This window comes from Prionailurus viverrinus, chromosome C2 (genome assembly GCF_022837055.1).
Source record: "Prionailurus viverrinus isolate Anna chromosome C2, UM_Priviv_1.0, whole genome shotgun sequence".
Classification (NCBI taxonomy): domain Eukaryota; kingdom Metazoa; phylum Chordata; class Mammalia; order Carnivora; family Felidae; genus Prionailurus; species Prionailurus viverrinus.
The window spans coordinates 127821089-127840115 of record NC_062569.1 but is presented as its reverse complement, the minus strand read 5'-3'; the positions used below and the strand labels follow the sequence as shown (position 1 = coordinate 127840115).

General features: G+C 35.3%; 1 protein-coding gene across 4 annotated transcripts in view; it reads right to left on the bottom strand.

The window, feature by feature from the left end:
• ROBO1 (roundabout guidance receptor 1) overlaps nt 1-19027 on the bottom strand; it is a 409245-nt gene that overhangs the window by 60579 nt on the left and 329639 nt on the right. For all 4 annotated transcript variants that reach the window (XM_047875011.1, XM_047875012.1, XM_047875009.1 and 1 more), the window contains exons 9-16: nt 18187-18358; nt 11217-11422; nt 9354-9435; nt 9015-9183; nt 8747-8913; nt 3464-3585; nt 2358-2589; nt 1280-1401 (exon numbers count right to left, since the gene is read on the bottom strand). In XM_047875011.1, the coding sequence (XP_047730967.1) occupies nt 1280-1401; nt 2358-2589; nt 3464-3585; nt 8747-8913; nt 9015-9183; nt 9354-9435; nt 11217-11422; nt 18187-18358 (1272 nt within the window). The remainder of the gene's footprint in view (nt 1-1279; nt 1402-2357; nt 2590-3463; nt 3586-8746; nt 8914-9014; nt 9184-9353; nt 9436-11216; nt 11423-18186; nt 18359-19027) is intronic.

The following is a 19027-nucleotide window of genomic DNA, read 5'->3' as shown; positions in this document are numbered from 1 at the left end:
GCTACTCAAAAGAACACTGATGGTCTTTATTTGGGTCTTACCAAGTGTGCACATTAGAATCACCTTGGAAAGATCTACCAAAATACATATGCAAGTGCCCTATCAGACCTACTGAATCAGAATCTCTCAGAATGGTGGTCAGGTACCTATACTTGGAAAATGAGTCCACAAGTGATTCTGATGTTAGTATGCAATTGCCTGTAGAAGATAAATGTGTTCACCTTTTTAACATCATTTTCCTATCAATGGACACAGACTAAAATATTCACATATGTGAGGTAAACTCGTATCACAGTTTAGATAGTAACTAGAAAAATACTCAGGTATCATGGGAATACAAAGCAGTATCTGCGGAAATACATGTTTTGCAGTTAAAATTCTTCTAGTATGCAATATGTTTACACATATGTTGGAAAAAAAGACCTGTGAAAGATATTTTCTATTGAGATTCCCCTGATTCAATCAATCACTTCTTCATTTATCATGGATCATTAAGCCTTTCCTATAATATAGATTCATTGATAGGCTACATCTCATGACCCTAAATTAGTTTTTATTGTACCTTGTCATGCTTGAAAATATTTGCTCAAAATCTATGTAAGACTCTTAAATTTAATTACTAAAGCCAATGACTTCACAGGTAAAAATAATTGTCAGAATATTAGATTAAGCCACTTGACATCTTATATTTTTAAAATTCATTTAAACATACATAAATTTATAACTGAATCTCCTCTGAGACAGGACATTTTCCTTTAAAACTAAAACACAGTTTATAGAAAAAAAAATTTTGTGCACCTTAAAATAAGTTTTCCAACTTAGCTCCAAAGAACGAAAATTTCAAATATGTTGAAAAAAACATAAAGCAAACCATGTTTAATAGAATTTGACTCATAGGTAATTCATGGGGCAACCAAATCCTGCAAAATATATTCAAGGTATTTTTTTAAGGTAAAAAAAATTACTTTTTTATTAGCATTCATACTTGTTGTTTGTGTGAAATTACATGGAGCTATAGATTTTGTGACCATATAGATTACTTCTTTTAAATTAACTGTTTCTTCAAATGGCTGAAGAATTATTCCACAATTACTGAACAGGAAAGGATTTTTCAAATAATTTTACATGTTGCTCCATTGGCCAGCAGATGGCGCCAAATAACCACAATTTAAACAAGCTTTTTCTGTGTGTGTGTTTTTTGTGGGGTTTTTTTGTTTTGTTTTGTTTTTTTGGTAGGGGGAGAAGGGTGTCCGTCAGTAAATTACTATATATGTATTACCTTATACTCTTGGACCATTCCGTTTTGAGTGTCTTCTGGAGGCGCCTGCCAACTAACAAGAATTGCAGTTCCATTTCCATCATTCTTTGACACAGTTACACTTTGGGGTGGGGCACTGGGTGCTATTAAATTATTTTAAAAAGTAGGTTATGAATATATTAGAGAACACTGGAAGCAGACACAACATTTAAAGTCAAGTAGTAACTATATAAAATCTATGTCAATATATGCATATGTCTCATCCAAGTCTGAATCGTCCCAAATGATTTAAGTGTCTCCTCAATATTGCTAACTCTTTAGCTACTGAGAATTTTCCATAACCAAAGTTACATAGATTATCTCCACAAAATATGCCAGGAAAATTCTTGTTTCTCCTACCCCACAACCTTAGTCTCATGTTCTCCCTACAAATGTTCCAAAGTATAAAGGTATACATTAATCACCCATGACATTAACTATATCCTTATCATTTATGTAATCAAAGTAATAAACACATTTTACAGAAAATTCTGGTTTTATTAAAGAATATGTTTGTGACATTAAACTTTCTGTAAATAAGGGTTTAAAATTCCAGTTATAGAGTAGCCTATCATACTGGTTTTGCTAGAGCTGAGCGGTTTCCATAGACATGAGGCATAAGCATAAAATGCTAACCCCAGAAAGTCCTGGGAAAACCAAGTCAATACTCACCTTATTTATAAATCATTACTTAAAGTAACATTCAATAAGTGAATGGAAAATAATTAATGGAAAGTCAAGCACATTGAGAAGAAGTTTATCTTTAAATGTGAGTTTTAGTTCTGAACAATTGAGTATGTCCTATATATGCCATTAAGTAACAGACAGTTCAGTTCACATTTGCACATTTTTACAGAGGCCACTATTAAAACAAGTCATATGTTATGGAATTTTGGTCTTCAGAAGCTCTAACTGAACAAATTCTATTAGCAAATATAATGTTCAATATCAAGACAGTTAATAATTAGTGTCAGTAGTAACATTAACATTTCTTCAATTAAGTTAATAAAAACCTAACAAATATATTGCAGAGCACAGTAATCACACATTTCATACTTGCCTTCTTCTAAGGTCTTTGCGAACTTAATTTCACTATCTGCTCCTTGAAATTCATTAAAAAAAGGCCGAGCCTTAATTTCATAGTTGACTCCCTTTTTGAGATCAGGGATAATCACACTATTTTTGGTTGGGGTCCTCACTTCAAAAACTAACCACTCCGATTCACCATGGTTGGCTCCTGATGGCCGATAAAGAATTTTATATCCTTGAATATACTGAGATTGTTGGTCCACCTATTAAAAGGACAAATAAAAATGTAACCATTTATATCTTTTTATTGGTTTATTTAAAAATTATGAAAATTAAATGTGACAAAATGCAAAAAATTCTATCTGGCTTCACTTTATAGTTTTCTAGTTTATATAAGATAGAATACTAAAAATGATTCACTATCATTTATAATGTATTCACTTTTCAGCTTAATATATTAATATTAGATATTAATTTCTATGGTTTGTGCAGAAATGTTAGGCATCATGACAGTTCTGTGATAGACATCTAGAGATATGTCAGGACCAAAAGGATGAGAAAATGTGTTTCACCACTTTCTAATTTCAAACATTTACTTAATACTACCTAGAAATATTTCTAAGTTTAAAAAAATTCTGTGGTAATGATCCTATCACAAGTTATATATTTATAATTAATATTCTGTGTTTCTTTTCTTTGAGAATGATAAAGTTTACTATTACAGTATAATAGAAAATATAACATGAAACTTTTTTTTTGTTTAAAGCCAGTGCACAGCTACTATAATAAACAATACTTACATTATAAAGTTGTCATTGGTGGAAAAGTGGTCAACTATATGTGTGTGTGTGTGTGTGTGTGTGTGTGTGTGTGTGTATATATATGTAACTATATATATATAACTATATATATAACTATATACATGTAACTATATATATAACTATATATATAACTATATATATAAAACTATACACATGTAACTATATATATAACTATATATATAAAACTACATATAACTATATATATATATATATATAGTTATAAGCAATCTGTTCCATAAATACATTTTTTTCATATAATGATCCCCCAGGAGTCATCTTATTAAAACTGAAATCAAATATTGCAACAATGACTCACTGTCCAGTGTACTTCGATTGAAGAGGAAGAAAGGATGGTGGGGTTGTGCAGGTGCAGTACAACATTTCCCAATTCTCTCTGGACCTGCTTGTGATCTACTCCCTGACTCGTTGGGGGGACATCTGCAACAATCCAAGAAGATTGTGTTACATCCTCCACAATGTAACTGACTTGAATGAAAACATAGTGAAACAATCCTTTCATGCATGGCAACTCTCAGAAAAGAAGAATCATTCCAACTGTGAAGTTAACCCGTTATACAGAAGAAAATAGGAACAGCTTGATGTTTTCATTAGCAAGTAGATGATGGGAGGGAGGGAGGGAGGGAGGGAGGAAGAGAGAGAGAGAGAGAGAGAGAGAGAGAGAGAGAGAGAGAGAGAACAGCAGAGGACAAGTAGAAAGCAAGAAAGAGCAGGAAGAAAAATAACTATGACACAAAGCAGCATCTGAGGGCGCCTCCTACCATGTAATGATGGCTTTCTTGCCAAGCATGAGAGTTGGTGCAATCCCTCTGAATTTGTTACAAAATTCTACAGTAATCTTGTGTATGCAAGAAAGGATCCAGAAATTGCAAGAGTGGATGAGAAATGAAAAGAATGGAAATGTGGAAGTATAAAGCAACCACAAAAAGAAAATAGACACCTCACATCTTATATGATGAATTTAGATATCCTCCCCAAAAAGATACATGGTAAGTTATTAGTACCTACAATGACGGATAGAGAAGCCACCAGTGGAATGGAATGGAATAAAATGAAATAGAGTAGAGTAGAGTAGAGAGAAGAAGAAGAAGAAGAAGAAGAACAACAACAACAACAACAACAAGAACAAGAAAAAAGAAAAAGAAAAGAACAAAATAAATCTGATGAGGAAAGAGCACTTAACATCTATTTAACTGATGGTTTGCTTTGGTTCACTTATTGTATCACTGTACAGAAGGTTTAATAAAAAGTTCTCAATCTCAAGAACACCAAAATTTAAGAAAGGAGACCTCAAACAAAGTAAGAATTAAACGACTACAAGTGTTCATTTATGTTGCACTTTATTTTTCCCCAAAAAGGAGGGGCTTTGTTCAAGTTACTAAAGTCTCCACTCAATAAAAATTGCCCATTTCTCAAAAGGTTTTCCAAATACATATATTTTGCTTTGATTATAATAATAAAAGAGAATACAGGGTGAAGCAGGAAAGAAAATAAATAATTTTTTGTGGCCAGAATTCTTTTTCTCATAGTATTATATGTTGGCATATACATTCCAGAATATGGACTATCCCATAAACAACAGAAATGATAATTTTAGTTTTCCAAATTTTAGTTTCAGTCTTTAAAGAGCTTACTCTCAACAAGAAGGAAAAGATATGTATATTAAGAATGAGGCTGTCCAGTATTACACTGTATGTTAACTAACTAGAATTTAAATTAAACCTTGAAATGACAAAAAAATGAGGTTGCCAAGGTCTGATGGACTCCATGGAAGGCAAGCGAACAGAAGACAGATCGAGAGTGCTATTTCACACTCTTAGATACAATACTCTTGACTGTATATATATTGGGCCTATCAATTAAGCTTATAAAGAAGCAAGATGAGAAAAACAATGGAGATAATATTGGCTTCTCATACTTTATCATCGCTTACAAATATCTTTGGATAACACTGGCCCTCAGGCAACTGATTATCACAACGTTCAGATGAAAAGCACTTGTCTGTCACCCTTCCATCTCAGGACCTCTCTCTTCCCTTTGGGTTTCTATTGCTCCCATGACTTCAACTACCTTCTATCTCTAGGGTAAGAGTGAAGTCCTGGGAATAAGACAGACTTGGGTTTGCACCCCAACTCAGCAACTGATCAGCCATTTCACTATTTTTCTGTTTTCTCACATGTTAAATGGCACTACCGATGGTGGCAACATCTGAGGACGGCTAGGAGAACTGAATTTCGTTAAGTCATATGAAGTCCGCGTCTTGAAGGCAGGTATTGGGTTAATCTGTGTGAACCCAGAACGCCTAGCACGGAGCCATACATACAGAATGTGTTTAACAAACATTGGGTGAGTTAAAGGGAATTACTTTATGAAAAAATACATCATTATGTCAGCTTCTAAACACGTCCTCTCATATGTGAGCTTCTATCCTCAGGTGTTTTTGAATTGATCCTGTTACTGTTCTTGCTTGTCCTCTTTGTCCTCTTGGGAAAAAAAGGAAAAGGATTATAATGTAAAAGGTCCTTCCGAACATTCAGAACTAAACTGGGAGGAAATTTTAGATTGTAATTCTATCCAGTTGCTTCCCAAGTGTTGGAATTTATACACAGTCTCTGAAGAGAGACGACCCAGGCCCCGCTTCATTATTTACAATGACTGAGTTCTTATTATCTATACCATACCCATGCTGTACATGCTGTGTCGCTGGACCTATTCTTCAAAGATAGGGCTCAGAATACTATGCAAACAGGACACATGGACAAAGCACAGTGGTTACAGGAGCGGCAAGCCCACGCATGCCAGCAACGGCCCACACACCCACTACTCGCCCACGACTCACGGCATCTTCCTTGCAGCATCAAATCCTGTTTTGGGGAAGAGACATCTCGATAGCCATGTGACAAGGCTCTAAGCCCAGCTGCAAAATGGGTCTACCTGACTCCTGAACTGGAAACTAGGCCTTGTACCTTTAACTGCGACCCAACTCCTTCATAGGAATCCCTCTTTGGGGAAGACATATTTTTGCAGCCATGTTACTGAAATGGCTACAGACACTATGACTGTTCTCTTAGGAATCAATTTCCAACCAATAGCAGCCTAACCTTCAGCTGGGCTTCAGGGCATCTCAAACACAGTCCAAGAACTAGACAACGAAACCTTCTGCAATGTTACGTGTACTCCTTGGACTTGTTTTGGCAGCCCCACCAAATATCCTCACTGTCCTCCTCTTAAAAGTCTACCTGAAAATGTAGCGCTCAAGAGGAGCACATCATTCCATTCATAATCTGACCAGTTCAGGGTAAAGGGAGGAGACGACTTGATCCAGACGTAGTTCTGCTAATGCCAGCTAAGACTACGTGTGTTCTTTTGGCAAATACAACACTCAATTGGTCAGAGGTATTTTAACGGACTTCAAAACACTGAACTCTGTCTGCCCCCACCACCCTGACACACATGTACTCCCCCTTTAGGCCTGGGGTCCTCAGTTTGTCTTTCTACAGCTAACTTTTAAAATGTTAAGTTTTAAATTCACTCCATTAATCTTAATCTTGTCAGTGCTGACCCATCACTTCAGTCTGTTGAGATATATTTAATTCTGATGCTCTCGTTCTGCAATCTCGTCTTTCTCAGTGTTATGGCATCTGCAAAGGTTATCAACTTCCTTTATTTTTAGTCCAGACAGTGAAAGAAACACGAGTCCAGTGACAAGGTCCTACGGCGTAAAACAGAAACGAGATCTGAGTCTTGGATGCTCATAAGCTGATGAATCCTTGTCCAAACCTGTGGAGTACGGATTTTAGCCGCATGTTTTAGGTGAGGAAGCTGAAGCTCAGGACAAACTAACTGGCTCAGGGCTGCAGAGCTAACAGGTTCAGGAGATGAGACAGAGACTCCTGATTTCAAAACCGTATGCCTACCTCACTGTACCTCCAGTCTTCCCACTGACAGGGGTTCATCCCACTTATGTTGCTCCACTAAGTCAGTTAAAATGTAAAAAGGTTTAAGTTAATTTTCAGATTAAACGTTAATTGCCACATCATTTACAAATAAGGACGTTTATTACAAGACAATTCACAGGAGTAGGTAATTGAGTAGCAGTCAGTCAAAACTTTCACTTAGAGGAGTCTCCTAGGTAGAGACCCGTGTACTGGGGACAGAAATTTAAATTCATTTTACAGCTGTCAAAGGGTCTGCATTCTTTATAAATGTGTATCTAATATTGAAAACCTCAAACTGCATTAAGGCAAGATCCAAGAGTCCTAGCGTTCCTGATGAGGTGAATCATCAGAGCAAATATAGGCATTTGGGTGTGTTGGACTCATACAGCAAGAGACAAATGTGGGCACGTTCTGCAACTCCATTTGCTTTCTCCGTAAATTCTGGAACAAAAGGTCCCTCAACAAAGATTCCTTATATACTCATTAGAAAAGACAAAACATGCAAAATGGTTGGCAGACCCTCTCTAAAATCAGGAAAAAGTAGTTCAAGTCTTGCAATTTTGTGTGCACAACTTGTTTCTACCACTTTAAGTAAGTGACATTTTTTCCTTTGAAAAGGTACAACTCAAGATTGAGACATCACGATTCCTCTGTCTGTTGAGAAAATAACTGTTTCTAATCACTACCATCTAGAATCATCTTTCTTTTTTAATATAAGGATAACCATACTTTAATTACGATGACAATATATCTTTTAAAAAGTTAAAGCTTGATTCAAATCATCTTTTTATTCATCATGTAAATTTTACTCTTCTTAAAGCTTTAAAATAACAAGTGGAGTATGGTGGTGGATAGGAGATAACCTGCTGAAAGCTAAACATGATTTTTATTCATAAAAGATAGTAAAAAGCAGTACATCTAGAATGTGGCCCAAGTAAGCAGATTTCTAATTTCAAATGTTTTTTAGAAGTAGCTTCTACATATTCATTTTCCTTTTATCTGTTTCTTTAACCCAGCTTTGACCAAATATACATGACATCATTTAAAAGTTTAATATATCACAGCTCATATAATTGACAATGAAAGACAGGCCAGGCAATGCACAGACCTATTTTTCCCCATGCTTTATAGGAGGTTGACTGCACAGCTGAATTAAGAACAAATTCAAGTTTATCTTCCAAATCTCTCTTAAACTTGCCTGATTTTCCACAAAATATTACTTGACTAGTGTTGTGATATTCAAAACTCATCCAGAAATTCATGAGCGCTAATCTCAACACAGTTGAAATTGACTCAAACACAATTATTATGTGATTAAGATTTTACACCCACATATAACCATATCTAAAAATCAAGAAATCAAATATAATACAAAAATACATAGTATTTTTATCTCATTAGATTATGATTCTATAAAATGGGAAACGCTGCTCTTTCTTATCAATCTTATCTTGGAGTATGTGGTACAGAAAACAATAAAGTTTGCAGACAACGTGTTTGTGTATTAAAAATTAATTGAGCAACTCGAAGAACAGATCTATATTATGTATGCAATTGTAGCATTATGCAGTACAAATTACTGGCTTATAAAATTACATCTAAGGACAAGTAGGTGTCACAAGGTTGAGTAAATCAGTATTTACCTTGTGTTTTCACTGGATCTGATATCTGGCTTGGATCACTAATTCCATATGCATTTGCTGCTCTCACAAGGAAAAGGTAAATTGCATTAGGTTTTAGTCCTTTAATGGCGAATGTTTCCGTTTTCACATTCTCTGCTACAGTCTGCCAGCTGCTACCAGATGCGTGGCTGAGGAAAGATACACAAGTTAGAACATGCATATTTAATGGTAAACCAAAAAAACAAAACAAAACAAAAAGACCAACTAGGAAACATCATCTTTACTCTACCTGAAGGCTTCTATAATGTAAGATGTTGGAGTTGCACCTGAATTCAAATTTGGTTGCCATGACAAGGTTACCGTATTTCTGCTGACATCTGTAACTTCAGGTTTTGAGGGGGCACTAGGGATTAAATTTGGGTCAGTGGGTCTTGGAGGCTGAACTGGAACTCCAAATTCTAATCAAAGGGCAAAAGAGGACAGATGTTTACACATACACAGATAAGCATGTAAAGGTAGCTTACACAATTATACACCTCTTCAGGCTTCAGAACATCCACTTTGTCCATTTGCCAGTAAATAAACAACCTCCTTTTACGCTTTAAGGCAAAAATGCTATCTAATTTACCTTGGACTTCAATGTAAGCACTCCATGTTGCCTCACCACTGGGGGTTGATGCAATGCAGGTGTACCGACCTGTGTCACCCAGCTGAGAAGACAGAAAATAAATATTTGGAACAATCGAGAGCTCAATGGGCTGGAAAAGCAATGATAGGTTTGTATATGTCCCATGAATATGGATAACTACATTAAAATTCAATAACTAGAAACTTCCTCTTAATTGAATATATTTTTACTGAATGTAAAGGAAAATATTACATGAATACAGAAAATAAGATTTTATATGGTTATTTTAATTGTATAACAAAAATATAATGTGTAATTGCTTTACTTTATCACTATTTTCAGTGTCAGGGACAATAAACAATGAGGTATTCAAATTCAGAGCATTAATTTTAATTACTAAATTATATCTTCATATTCAATGTCATGTGGTAATCCTCATAAAGTTTAGCCAATGACTATTCTTGCTATTTCATATTTTATTAGAGTTACATCCATGTGTCTATCTGAGATAAACATATAGAAAAAGAATAAACACAAAATGATTTCTTCTCAAAGTATTCACTCTTTTTTCCCATTTTATTTTATTTTTTTCAACCTGTGACTGAAGGCAATTTTAATAAGTATAAGGTCAAACCTCAGCTGGAATGAATGGTCTCTTTCCCTTCTCAAGACTGAATGCCAGAAAACAAACCGGGGTCACATCTTCAGCTTTAAAATGATCACTAGTAGGGGTGCCTGGGTGGCTCAGTTGGTTAAGCATCCAACTTCGGCTCAGGTCATGATGTCACGGTCCACGGGTTCAAGCCCCGTGTCGGGATCCGTGCTGACAGCTCAGAGCCTGAAGCCTGCTTCGGATTCTGTGTCTCCCTCTCTCTCTGCCCCTCCCCTGCTCATGCTCTGTCTCTCTCTGTCTCTCAAAAATAAATAAACGTTAAAAAAATTAAAAAAAAAATTATCACTAGCATAACGAACCCATACACCTTTGCTTAATTAAGGTAGTAACTCTATCTTCGAGTAACATTTGATAAAGCAAGAATGTTGCCATCTTGCTCTGGTAACTGCAGGAACAAAACTGCAATCGTCCTCACAAAGAAGTACAACATATTAACTTTCATGGCACGTAATATGAACTCTCATGCTCATCCAAAACTCCCAAGAAGCCACCCACAACAGGCAATAAAGCAAGTGAAATTTATGTTTATTGCTGTCAAAGCTGTTCTTTCATATGCCTTGTGAGCTTGTCTGATCTTGACCTAAAAGAAAAGGCAAAATCAAAACAAAACAACACAGTCCTGAAAGAACAGGTAGGGAGGTGTGATGCCCTGGGAAGGTAAATCCCTAAATTGTTCTCATAGACTTGTGGGCTTTTCATCATTTCACATTCTGATTTGAAATGTGCACTCAGTGTGGACACCTGCTACATAGTTTTTGTTTGCATGTATAGTGTTCTGTCTTTGCAAAATGTGGAGCCAAATATTCACAGAGAAGAACTGTTCATGGACATTGTAGGTAAATGGTACTGGAGAAATATCTTTGAAAAATCCTTTATGGAATGACTGCATTATACCACTATCTGGAAGGCATTTTTTCTCCCACAAGTTCCTGTCTATTTTCTTCAACAAGTCTCAAAAATATTTTTTCTCCTTAAAACAAACAAAAACTACCCCTTACATTACTTGCTATGAGCTAAGTTTTGAATCAAATTATGTTAAATATATAAAAGAATAAAGCATCAATTAAAAATATATTAGTATTGTTATTCAGCATTTCATTGGTTCTAAAACGTGAGACTTCAGCACCAGTTGCTGGAGGCAAAAACCAAAGTGGATCAAACGGGAAACGCAGGGGGTCATTTTAAGTTACCTTAGCATATCGGATCTGCAGCACTCCTGTCTCCAGCTGTTTGATTCGAGAATCTTGGGTTGAAACAAGCACTCCATCCTTTCTCCAAAGAATCGTGGGTGCTGGACTGCCTGTGGCCACACAGCTGAGCACTAAAGTACCATCCACGGCCACAGTCTGATTCACAGGACCTTGTCGAATGACCGGGGGAGGCCGGTCTGCAATCACTGCCAGAAGAAACAGGAAATGGATTTCTACAACTGGAAGCAATTTTCTAATCATCCAAGCAACAGCAATTGCTCTAGGCTTTGAAACAAACTAATTAAACAAGTAATTAAAGTAGGAGCCATGCATTATTCAGAATGCATTTATATGATGCTTTGGTTCAGGACATAAAAATGAGATACAATGCACTCCTTTCCAATGACCCACAACTGCCTGAGCATGCTACTCTGTCAAGGGACCTCTTTCACTTAAGAGTCTGAGGAGGAAATAAGAATTGTGGACGGCGAAGTATATGCATAGTGGTGAAAAGTGGAATGCTGTACTTTTTAAACATTAAAATATGTAAAAATAAAACACAACAAATAACCACCTACCCCAAGGAAACTAATGAGACGATATTTTCATAAATGAACTAAAGTCAGCTTGCTATCTGATAACTGTTTTGTGCCCAATGTAAAAAATTATGGCATCATACCAGCATGTCTGACAATTTTGGATTCAAATAAGTGCTTTAGACTTTCATGACTTACAAGTCAATATGCTTGAGCTCTACCTTGGAATTCTATTAACAGAATACATGGGTAAAAATTTCCTAAACCTAATGAATACATAAAAAACTGAAAAAGTGCCCAAAATCCATTGTTAGTAGGCTAATCCAAAAATATAACTCAAGCCAATCCCCTAACCTAAAAATACCGTACTTGCATCCTGGAATTACCAGGGCCTGAAAAACACTTTTGCAAATTCTATCACCTTAGTAGTTTTAATGTACTATGGAAGGAAACAATGGAAGGCATTTTCACAGTAAAAAAAAAATTGTTCTTCTTATTATATGAAAAACTAAAAACTTTATCTCAGGTAAGAAAGCCATTATTTAGGGGAAAAATCAGAAACAACGGCAGACTAACTAGAATAGCTTGCATTAGAGAGATGTTCTCAGTTCTCATCCCCTGATTAGTCAATTCAGGCGAAACTCCATTGATGGTGTTTTTCATTATGACTGAAACCTAAAAACTAGGTGTAAGAAATCTTTGTCATTAACAAGCTATAAATTCTGAATATTAGCTAAACTTTTTTAAGTCACAAATACATAAAACACAGCTTTAAGAAGTCTCCTGATTAAAAGAAACTGGTTGCCAGAGTAACCAAATTTTGCATGCAAGAATTTGCCAAGCTGGATGCGTCATGTTCAAAGTTCTATGCACCAAAGAGTTTCACAAGCTGGAGCCACACTTCACTTTGTTCTTCATTTACCATGCAATAATTATTAGTTTTGTGCATTCAATTTAAGCAAAAACAAGAAAGCAAGAGAGTGAAATCAGCGACTGCCTTTTCACTCCACCCTTCTGGTTCTCTACCAGCCTTGATTACTGGTATGAAATTTGCTAATATCAGGGAGGCGTGTTCGCAGGCTGGAGTTTGTAACCTGGCAGGAGTGTTTCAGGGACTCCACAGATGAAAAATGTAAGTCAGTTAATTCCTTTGTTTAGAACTGTTTCATCTTTGCAACATTTTCTGCTGAGATTGGCTAAAATCAAATTAGAGGCCCCTCCTGATAAGTATGAAAAAAGAATGAAAGTGTTTTATTGCATTGGGTTTCATAAGATTCTACCACCTGTGTTCCCTTGATTATAAGAATGAATGAATATTTATTTCTAGACATTAATTAAATTAGTAGCAGTGTTTCTTTATTACTGATTATAATTAAATCCAGTAATGGAGTGGCTTACATTTGGTAGTCTTGTTATATTTAGAAATAATCCAATATCTGGGGGTTTATTCAGTTTCCTGTATCTTTATAGTTCTTCAATGTTTGTATCATTTTTAGCATCATTCATACCTCCCATCCTATCCCAACCCAGTCTAATGATGCTGTTTCTCTGTCATTCATTTCTTCCTGGTTTATACTGAGTAGTTTACAAAAATAAGGCAAGAGAAGAGGAGTGTAGTTAATTATCAGCTCCATCTGTCATGTGTCTTTGGGCAGCTTCCTTAAATTCTCTAAGCCTCCCTTTTTGTTTGTTTGTTTGATCTGTGGAAGATAATAACATTCTAGCCAGCTCAGGGGATTGCTATGAAGATTTAAACGGAATAACAGATATGAAGAAGCTTTGCTAATTGCAAAAAGCTAGAAACATATATGGATTATGATACTGCCATTTGCCCTTTTCTGTAAAAACCTGATAGATAGGTAAATCAGAGCTGAAGGAGTTCATTAAAGCAATTTCGCATTTTTAGGTAGAAAAAATGAAATACTCTGTGTTGTCACAGAGTAGAATAAAATATTGATGACATCTATGTTTCATTTCATTTCATCTATCATTTATGTAAACATAAACTTACATAAACTAAAGAGTGTAGTCCATTTCTTTAAAAAATATTTATTTATTTTGAGAGGGAGAGAGAGAGTGCAAACAGGGAGAGGGGCAGAAAGAGAAGGGGAGAGAGAATCCCAAGGAGGCTACCTGCTGTTGGTGCAGAGCCCAACTGGGGCTCCATGTCACAAAACATTAGATCATGACCTGAGCAGAAATCAAGAGTCAGACACCTAACAGACTGAGCCACCCAGGTGCGCCCCTACAGTGAGGTCCATTTCTGAGTCAAACCTCAAATTAAGGCCTAATATTTTACACTGGTATTATTAGAATGAATTATCATTATTAAAATGAATTTTAAGGAGTGAATAAATGCATCTTAGAGGAAGATGTAGCCCTAAAATGAAAATGTTCCGTAACTGTGCTATCCAACACAAAAGCCAACAGCATCCATGGATCCCGATCATCTGAGTGCAGCTAGAGTAAATGAGGAACTAGACGTGTAATCTTATTTAGCTTTAAGTAATTGAAATTCCAATTTAAATAATCTCATGTGGCAGCTGGCTACCATACTGAACAGTACAAACTTTTGTTTTATGTTTTTTTTTTTCAACGTTTATTTATTTTTGGGACAGAGAGAAACAGAGCATGAACGGGCGAGGGGCAGAGAGAGAGGGAGACACAGAATTGGAAACAGGCTCCAGGCTCTGAGCCATCAGCCCAGAGCCCGACGCGGGGCTCGAACTCACGGACTGCGAGATCATGACCTGGCTGAAGTCGGCGCTTAACCGACTGCGCCACCCAGGCGCCCCCAAACTTTTTTTTTAAGTCTCAGTTCTGCTACTTAGTATCTGTATGATCGGGGCCTACCTTTTCACCAGTCTCTGCCTCCATTCCCTGATCTGTAAAATGAGATGTTGTCAGATTTGAAATTGTTGATTTGCGAAAAGATGGTAGCATTAGTGCCTGGCACAAAGGAAGCACTGAATAACTGTAACTTATTATTAATGAGCATCAGTATGGTGGTGATCGTGGTGAGAATACTGCTGGCATAGGCAGTGTCACAGGTGGTATAGCCCTGTTCCAGCAGAGTTTATCAAAGCTATCTTTTCCACACATTCATGAAAAATATAAAGGTCCTAAAAAAATGAGACTATGTCATCAGAAGAACGATTTGGTTACTTAAAAGCAATGATCATAAAGACTATGTTAATACATGTAAATATATTCATAAAATAATTTTAAGGGAACAAATTACAAAAATGGTTTTTCTATTGACTGGTTTGAGTATGAAAAGTTCATATTTACATACCAACAAACATTGGTTTGCAAACATATCTTACAATACTTATGAGTTAGGGAACTGAAACTGACAGTACAAGTCACTTGTCCACATAAAATAGTAATTGTCAGGTATCTCTTTTTTGAATAAAAGTGAACCCTCATTTCTCTGCATACCAGTAACTTTTGAAAGATGAATGCAAGTGATTTTTTTTTAATTTTATACATCATTTGGAAGCCATTAACTAATTGCAGATACACTATTCACAGCTGAGGCTGCAGATAAATTGTAAATCATATGAACTAATATAAACTTTATCCTGAGAGTACTAAGAAACAAATTAATCAGATTAATGTGTTAAAAATATCCTCCAGAATTTTTTTTTTTAATTTCAAAATGCTATCTTTAAAATCTTAGCTAACATTACACTTACTTCTCCTCTGAGGTTAGGATCAAGAAAAATATTTCCACTATCACCAGTTCTATTCATTATATTGTAGAGCACAGACAATGCAGGACAAGTAAGAGAAATAGAAAGTATAAGTATTGGAAAGAAGAAGTAAACCTGTTTCATTTGCAGTTGACACAGTTTTGTTCATAGAAATTTCAAAATAAGCTACATATAAACTATTACATATGAGTGTATTTAGAAAGTTGCTGGATACAGGGTTAACATACAAAGAATCAATTGCACATCTTGCCTCAAACAATACAATAATGAAATTTATATGCATATATATGCAGTCACATCAAAAATCATCAAATATCCTAGGTATAAGTCTGTCAAAATATATGGAAGATCTATACCCTGGAAAGCGTAAAACGCTATTGAGAGAATTAAAGATTTAACTAAATTGAGACATATATATGTGGAATTTATACCATTTCCCTAAATTAGAAGACTAAGATGTTAATTTTTCTTAAACTGTTCAGTAATTTAAGTGAAATCAAAATTAAAATCTCACATTTGTTGTTGTTGTTGTTTATGGTGTGTGTGCGTGTGTGTGTAAAAATTGACAAGTTAATTTTAAAATTTATAAGAAGATGCAGAGAACCTCTAGTAGCCAACCCAAAACAAAACAAAACAAAACAAAAAGTAGAACACTTACATTACCCATTTATAAGACTTACTATAAAGCTAAAATAATTAAGACCATACATACTGGCATAATATAAACAGAATATAATAGAATAAAAGCAGGCCCATACACTTATGTTCATCTGAATTATGATTAAAATGTAATTCAGTGAGGAAAACACTGAGTTTTCCATAAATGATGCTGGAACAATTAGTATCCACATGGGGGGAAAGGAATTTTGACCCTTTTTTTATACCACATGTAAAAAAAATAAAAATAAAAACAGATTAAGAACTCCAATCTTAGAAGTATAGACAATAAAACTTCTAAAAAAAGACATAGGAGAACGAACGTGTACATGACCTCAAGGTAGAATAGAAAATTAAAAGCACCAACTAAAAAAGAAAAATAATACATTGGTCCTAATTAAAATTGGTTATTTAAGGGGCGCCTGGGTGGCGCAGTCGGTTAAGCGCTGACTTCAGCCAGGTCACGATCTCGCGGTCCGTGAGTTCGAGCCCCGCGTCGGGCTCTGGGCTGATGGCTCGGAGCCTGGAGCCTGTTTCCGATTCTGTGTCTCCCTCTCTCTCTGCCCCTCCCCCGTTCATGCTCTGTCTCTCTCTGTCCCAAAAATAAATTTAAAAAAGTTAGTAAAATTGGTTATTTAAGCCTTAAAATCATTAGGGAAATTACTAAAACTAAGTATTTATAACACATATTTGATAAAAGCTTATATCTGGAATATATGAGAAAATGAAAAAAAATAGGTATATTCATCTGCCAAAAGGCAAACCAAGATAATTGAGTGCAAATGCCCATCTACAGACTTGTACAGGGATATTTAGCTTTATTAACTAATAAAAGCCCTAAACTGAAAGCAATCCATCAATAGAGGAGTACACAAATAGTGAACTATTTATATAATAGAATACTATACAGCAATAAAAGAATATTATATCTATGTATATATGTATATTTATATTTATATTATAAATATGTATATATTTAGGTATATATGTATATACACAGGTGTGTGTATATATATATTTATATATCTATATGTATACAATTTTTTCTTTTTTCTCAAATTATTACTAGTCTCCATCTTACAGTGTGAGGATTTTCTCCATCAAGGTGTCTTCATAATGAACTTGGCATTAACTGATCAGGTTTAAGGGAATTGAAAAACAGGACAAAATCATATTATTGAAGAAAACTTGTTCATTATAATGAATTGTGAGTTGGACTTATCAGCAATTCATTTTATCTCCTTAATTTAGAGGGGAAAAGATGATATTTTACACGAAGAGATTTAAAAATAACTTTATTTTCTAAAATAAGGAAACATTCCTATGTACAGCTATTCACTATAAACTTCTTGTTTAATTGTTATGCTTTTTGGACATGAATTGATGCTAGAAATTTATAGTATATGCCAAGTTAAAATAAGAATAATTTTAGGGGCACCTGGGTGGCTCAGTTGGTTGGGTGACCGGCTTCGGCTCAGGTCATGATCTCACAGTTTGTGGGTTCGAGCCCCGTATTGGGCTCTGTGCTGACAGCTCAGAGCCTGGAGCCTATTTCAGATTCTGTGTCTCCCCCTCTCTCAACCCCTCCCCTGCTCACTCTCTGTGTCTCTCTGTCTCTCAATAACAAATAAACGTTGAAAAAATAATTTAAAAAAAGAATAATTTTAGACTTCATCATTGTATTGACATCCTTTTTAGCTTCACACCAAAAGTGCCATCAGAAAGAATATACAGTAGGGGCGCCTGGGTGGCGCAGTCGGTTAAGCGTCCGACTTCAGCCAGGTCACGATCTCGCGGTCCGGGAGTTCGAGCCCAGCGTCAGGCTCTGGGCTGGTGGCTCGGAGCCTGGAGCCTGTTTCCGATTCTGTGTCTCCCTCTCTCTCTGCCCCTCCCCCGTTCATGCTCTGTCTCTCTCTGTCCCAAAAATAAATAAAAAACGTTGAAAAAAAAATTAAAAAAAAAAAAGAAAGAATATACAGTAGAAAATAAACACTTTTACTGGCACACTTTTTAGATCATAAACCAAACTTTAATATTTTAAAATAAAATACTCTACTTTACCATCAGTTACTTCCAAATATGCTTTTGTGATGATACTTCCAGCAACATTTAAAGTCTGGCAGATATAATAACCAACATCAGATCGCTGGACGTTAGTGATAGTGAGATCACCAGTCTGGGAGACTGAAAAACGGCTGGTTGACTGTGGTGGCTGATATGAGAAAAGCAGATTCTAGAACCCAGTATTTGGGTGGAAAGAATAACAATAGGTTAATTGCTAGGTTCTAATATTTTGGCACATATACATAAATACTTATAAACAGGTATATAAATGTATACACATACACATGCAGACCACACAATATATACATAAATGAGCTAAATATTCTTTAATCACATACCCACATATGTAGATGTACACACATATATAGACACCAAGTTTAATGACCTAGCCTTAAATAGGATCATTTTAAAATTTAAATAAATTCAAAATGTTGATAGGTGCTTTTATAACGATCAATTTCAAATAATACTAGATATAAAAGTAGTAGGTATCAACAGAGCTAAAACTTTTACATGTTAATCAAAACAAAGTCAAAGCTTTGCTTTATATATGTATGACTATTAGGACTATAAACAATAAATCCTTTATAATATACAAACAAAATTAAAATTTAAGCACATTCTGACAAATTAAGTTCAAAGAAACTTTTTTGGCACCAGAAAAAGTATCTCTGTTATCTGTCCATTATAAAAGTTCAGTAACTTTTATCAAACTGTAAATAGTTTCTTACTTCTCCTGTTAGATAGTGAGGCATATCCATTATGGATCATTTTGAAATTCAAATATTAAATTTAAGAATTCATAATGGAGTTTTATTTCTGTAGAAATTCATCTTAT